The sequence below is a fragment of the Coregonus clupeaformis genome, chromosome 10 (assembly GCF_020615455.1).
Source record: "Coregonus clupeaformis isolate EN_2021a chromosome 10, ASM2061545v1, whole genome shotgun sequence".
In the NCBI taxonomy this organism is placed as follows: Eukaryota; Metazoa; Chordata; class Actinopteri; order Salmoniformes; family Salmonidae; genus Coregonus; species Coregonus clupeaformis.
Window position 1 is genome coordinate 20,761,938 of NC_059201.1, and position 6,000 is coordinate 20,767,937.

General features: G+C 41.7%; 1 protein-coding gene across 1 annotated transcript; it reads left to right on the forward strand.

Annotated features, from left to right (window-relative positions):
• Positions 1 to 3,511: 3,511 nt before the first annotated feature.
• LOC121575946 (E3 ubiquitin-protein ligase TRIM21) lies at positions 3,512 to 5,763 on the forward strand. The gene is made up of 2 exons (XM_041889239.2): positions 3,512 to 3,639; positions 3,761 to 5,763. The coding sequence occupies exons 1-2, from the start codon at positions 3,525 to 3,527 to the stop codon at positions 5,407 to 5,409; spliced, it is 1,764 nt and encodes a 587-aa protein (XP_041745173.1). The 5' UTR covers positions 3,512 to 3,524; the 3' UTR covers positions 5,410 to 5,763.
• Positions 5,764 to 6,000: the final 237 nt, after the last annotated feature.

Here is a 6,000-nt window from a genome sequence, read left to right on the forward strand (position 1 = left end):
TTGGATAGTTTAGATCGAGTTTAAGGGAGGTGAGTTGTTTGTTTTTATTAATCTTGTTGGATTTATTGTATTGATTGTCTTACATTATGTGTATTAAATTGTGTATGTTCATGTTCACAGGGCTCCCTTGTAAATGAGACCCTGGTCTCAATGGTGACCCACTCTGTATAATTAAAAGTGAAATAAAAAATAAACACTTGCCCCCCCAATCCCCCCTTCCCCGATACATGTGTAAATATTGTACTATAAATTGTGCCTTCCTGTATTATACTGTACTTATGATAAAATGTTTATTCTATTCTACTGAGCCATTTACTTTTTTTGCATTATTTTATTATTTCTTATTGTTGCATTGTCAAGAAGGAACCTGCAAGGAAGCATTTTGTTTGGACGGTGCATGTGTATCCTGTACATACGACGAATAAAACTGGAAAGTTGATTTACGCAGCTTTTTGGCCATTAGCCAATCGGCATTTCAAGGCATGTGAATGCATCCAACCGGGATTTACGACTTCACAACTGGTAAATTCCCACCTCACACTTGGTTACTAACTCAGCACAGCATAATGTTGAACAAGCCCAGTATGTGTTATTAGTGGGTGTGTTTTGGTTGTAAGGCTACAACAGACAGAAGTCGACAGGGGAGGTGCTTCTGCGACAGCCGAAAGTCGGACACTAATGGTTTTCCAACAGCAAGGCTCAGATCAATATGGCAGTCTGAACATAGCTGCCGTTGTTTATTTAAATGTTTCTTTATGTCAAAATACATCTAACCCCCTATATCACACTCACAAACTGAAATCATGTGTACACTGTACAATCAATTGGTGAGCGAGATGGTCTCGAATATTACATTAATTTGTAGGATATGCAGTGGCGTGTATTCATGGATGCCAAGGGAAGCCAGGCTTACCAATAAAAAAAAAGATATTTTCTCTTTCGTCTCTCTGTGTTTCATAATTTTCCTTCAATTTGCAAGAGGCTGAATGTATCTCACCAGAGAAAGCATCCGTGCTAGCGAAACAGCGCCCCTCTGTCTCTGCATCTAGCCCATCTTTCTGATGCTGTCTGGTCAAAAATATTATAATGTTGCCGCCCGTAGCATTGAATGCAAGGGAAGCCAGCGAGCATTTAGCCTCCCTTGATATATATTTTTAAATACAATAATAGCCAATCAGCGTTGAGATCAACTAGTCCTGGCACACCAAAAAAAAGTGTCAAGGGAAGCCAGATTGGATTTAGCTTCACACCAATCACATCAGGCCAAATGTAATTTGACAGAAATAAAAACTTGAATTGTTGCATCTTGTTGTCCTCCAGTGGCTAGCTAGCTAAAATTGGCCCTTTCCTAAATTAGCCATGGAAGGAGATAAGGATTTGGACATGTGGTTTTACGTAATTCTCTGTACTGACCAATGATTATAATGGCGATTCTGATCCAACCATAAATTCATACATTGTGCTTCTGGCCTTAGAGGATGGAAGTTCTATATGTAGTAGGCTAATCGTTGCCCATGAAAGGAAGTTAGGCTAGCTAGCAAGCATTTTAGCCAGGTAGCCTAGGACAACAAAAACTAAAAGCGTGTACTGTATGGTAGAGTCATAGACCGTATTGGCAACATGAAAGAGAGGATGGCGGCGTTGGTGTTTCTCTAGAAGTAGGGTGAGTCATGTTTTTTCTACTTACACACACAGAACTCAGTACTATGGACAGCCATATGATATTTATCGTATGTTGATTGGACTAAATTGTTTTTGGAATCTTTTAGATGTCACTGTATTAGACTAAGCATAGGTGATTTAATGATGTTGAAATGGTGCTGGAATGGTGGAGGCAACTCCTGTTTTCTTTGCGACTTGCGGTAACTCTCAGGTGTTCTAAATCAGTGGTTCCCAACCAGAGGTACTAGGACAAATCCACAGGGGGTACTTCAGAAGACTAATGAGACCATAGGCTTACTGGTAAAATGCACATGAGGGGATACTTCAGGGGTACTCCGGGCAGATCAAAATTCAGTTGGTGATACGGTAACCGAAAAGGGTTGGGAACCACTGTAAAAATCTAGTTGTTTAGTAGTCTGAAAATGTTGGAAACATTATATATTTTTTATTTCACCTTTATTTAACCAGGTAAGCCAGTTGAGAACAAGTTCTCATTTACAATTGCGACCTGGCCAAGATAAAGCAAAGCAGTGCGATAAAAACAACAACACAGAGTTACATATGGGGTAAAAAAAACAAAGTCAAAAAATACAACAGAAAATATATATACAGTGTGTGCAAATGTAGCAAGTTATGGAGGTAAGGCAATAAATAGGCTATAGTGCAAAATAATTACAGTTAGTATTAACACTGGAATGATAGATGTGCAAGAGATTATGTGCAAATAGAGATACTGGGGTGCAAAAGAGAAAAATAAATAACAATATAGGGATGAGGTAGTTGGGTGGGCTAATTTCAGATGGGCTGTGTACATGTGCAGTGGTCGGTAAGGTGCTCTGACAACTGATGCTTAAAGTTAGTGAGGGAGATAAGAGTCTCCAGCTTCAGAGATTTTTGATTGACCATGCTGTAGGTCATGTAACTGTTTGTTACATGCAATATGTTTTGTGGACTCCACCAGACAGATGTTGCTCTCTGGTTTTGTGATGGAACAAAGGTGTGGTTGAATTTATTCTGCCATTGTGTCTTCTTATTGTTTCGGCCTAGGCCTATTTATCACGGCGGCAAGGCATATTAACTAAAATGTTATAGAGCAAACAACGCAATTATCATAACACATATATATAGGTTGTAATATGGCTTTTTTTTTGGGGGGGGGCTTGGCTTCTACAGTGATTTGACCCACACACCGCTACTGAGGATATACAGTATATCCATTGTATATATACATGAATCGCGGCAAAGTTGGTTCCTGTTTCAGTCACGTCTTTGGTCACATTAGCATGGTCAACCAAAAACACCATAATGATTGGTCGAGAGCATCAAATCCATGATGCATTGTGGGTAAATGGTGACTGACTGACTGATCTACAAATAATAATGAGTAGTTATTTATGATGCAAGGTGATTTTGTAGATCAGTCAGTCGGCAGTCGCTGCACTGTTGGAGGCAATGTCGAACAAGCCCAAAGACCGAATGACCTTTGATCACATGGTTTTTGTAAAGTGTGGCGCAGGTCGGACAATTGTTATCCCCATTATGCATCACACCAACGATGGTCACCGACTAGACAAAATTGATCTGCTCCAACGTGCCCAGTGTCAGGCTCTCTTTGCATTTAGACTGGTCTGGTTTGAGTCAGATTCACAAACTGCTTTTGTGAGAATTATTTTGTTTTTGTAGTACAATTTTCTTTTTTAAACTTTTAAAAAAACAATGGCACTTTTAGTTTGTGAAATGTGATGAATCAGTTCTGTGTTGCAAAATGTATTTACTTATTTTACCTGCCAACTAATTTGCTCTGTTTTGATTGGTCAAGTGTTTGTTTATTGTTGCAGAAGAACCAGGAAGTTGGGGAGTTCATGTTCAAGCAGAGACTGAACATAGCTTTCCTTTGTTTTGTTGGGGAATTCATATTTCACTATGGTTGGACCCTTTTTCTGATCAGAAGAATAAAGAGAACAACATCTACACAAGGTAAGGAGAGAGAGAGATTTTACATAGACATGTTTAGACACTGCATGCATGACTTATTCTATTAGCCATAATACAATGTATTTTTAAGTCATTTGATATCAATGTTTTTGCTTGTTCCTAGCAATGGCTTATTCCAGCAATATCCTGTCTGAAGAACAATTCCAATGCTCTATCTGTCTCGATGTGTTTACTGACCCTGTCTCCACACCATGTGGACACAACTTTTGCATGGCCTGTATCAGAGGATACTGGGATAGTACTGACCTGTGCCAGTGTCCAATGTGTAAGGAAACATTCGACAGAAGACCTGAGCTTCGTGTCAATACTTTTATTTCTGAAATGGCTGCTCAGGTCAAGAAGTTAGCTCCAGTTGAAGTCACACCCATCACCACAGGACAACCTATGGCCAAACCTGGAGAAGTGCTCTGTGATGTCTGCACTGACAGAAAGCTCAAGGCCCTGAAGTCCTGCCTGATGTGTCTTGTCTCATACTGTGAGACTCACCTGGAGCCTCATCAGAGAATTGCAGCCTTGATGAAACACAAGCTAATCAACCCTTTGGAGAACCTGGAAGACAGGGTGTGTGCGAAGCACGAGAGACCCCTGGAGCTGTTCTGTCGGAGTGATCAAAAGTATGTATGTCAGATCTGCACTGAAACAGACCACAAGACCCACAACACTGTCCCTATGGAGGAAGAGTGTGGAGAGAGGAAGGCTCACCTGTGGAAGACCAAGGGTAAAGCACAGCAGATGATCCATGAGCGAGTGCAGAAGGTTAAGGAGATGCAACACTCAGTAGAGCACAGCAAGAAAGAAACAGAGAAAGAGATAGTGGGCAGTGTGGAGGTCTTCACTGCACTGGTACGATTCATTGAGAGAAGCCAGGCTGAGCTAATTGAGGTCATTGAGGAGAAGCAGAGAGCAGCAGAGAGGCAGGCTGAAGGCCTCATTAAAGAGCTGGAGCAGGAAATCACTGAGCTACAGAGGAGATGCACTGAGCTGGAGCAGCTCTCACACACTGAGGACCACCTCCACCTCCTCCAGAGCTCCCCATCTCTCTGCACCCTTCCATCCACTAAGGACTGGACTGAGATCAGTGTGCACAGCAGTCTGTGTGTGGGGACTGTGATGAGAGCTGTTTCTCATATGGAGAAGGCACTTACTAAAGAGATGGAGAAGTTGCCTGAAATCAAACTAAAGAGGATAGAACAGTATGCAGTGGATGTGACACTGGATCCTGGTACAGCTAATCCCTTTCTCATCATATCTGAAGACAGAAAACAAGTGAGGTATGACGACATAATCCAGGATCTGCCTACAAACCCAGAGAGATTTGATCCTGCTGTATGTATCATGGGAAAGGAGGGTTTTTCCTCAGGAAGATCCTACTATGAGGTCCAGGTGGAAGGGAAGACCCGCTGGGCTTTAGGATTGGCCAGAGAGTCCATCAACAGGAAGGGGAGTATTACACTAAATCTAATAAATGGATTCTACACTGTAAGGCTGAGGAGGGATGAGTATGTGGCTAACGCAGAACACAGTGTACCTCTCTCACTGAACGAGAAGCCCCGGAAAGTGGGGGTGTATGTGGATTATGAGGAGGGGGATGTCAGTTTTTACAATGTGGAGGCCAGGTCTCATATCTACTCTTTCACTGGCTGCACCTTCACTGAGAGGCTCTACCCATTTTTCTTTGCAGGTGATAATAATGGGGGTAAAAACACAGCACCAATTATCATCTGTCCTGTTAAGTCCCTCAGCTTAGTTTGACATCACATGGGTTTTTGCAATGTGAGGCTCTAAATCACAATAAAAGTGTAAATATTCAACATTCCAATTATACTAAGAGAAAAGGGCAATGTCTAAGTTAAGTTACATCACTGTATCCTCCATAATAATCACAATCAAGGAAGCTGTTGCACATGCAGTCTTTCATAGAGATGTTGTGTTCTGGAGTATATGTAGAACATTCCTTAACCACCAGGGAGCGCTGTTGAGACATACTGCTCTCACTGCCGACATCTGCTGGAGAAAAAAAGGACTGACAACGAAATGGATAACACATGTTTTGCCTCCATACTCATTATTACATTAAAATAATAATAAAGATGGAAAGATCAAGTCTATGTTGTCTGGTTTTATTAATGGGGTGGTTTGTGGTGACACACACAAACATGCACATGGGTACACGGATGCTGGCGTACACACCACAGATGTGCTGTAATTCCTGAAATCACTGTAGATGAGGGAGTACTCCCAGGGTAGGTGACCCAGATTATCTGGCCCTAAGCGTGGTAGAAATATGCCTCCCTACACACACACCCCTCCACCCCTGCGAGGCCTTCACACATTCCATGCATT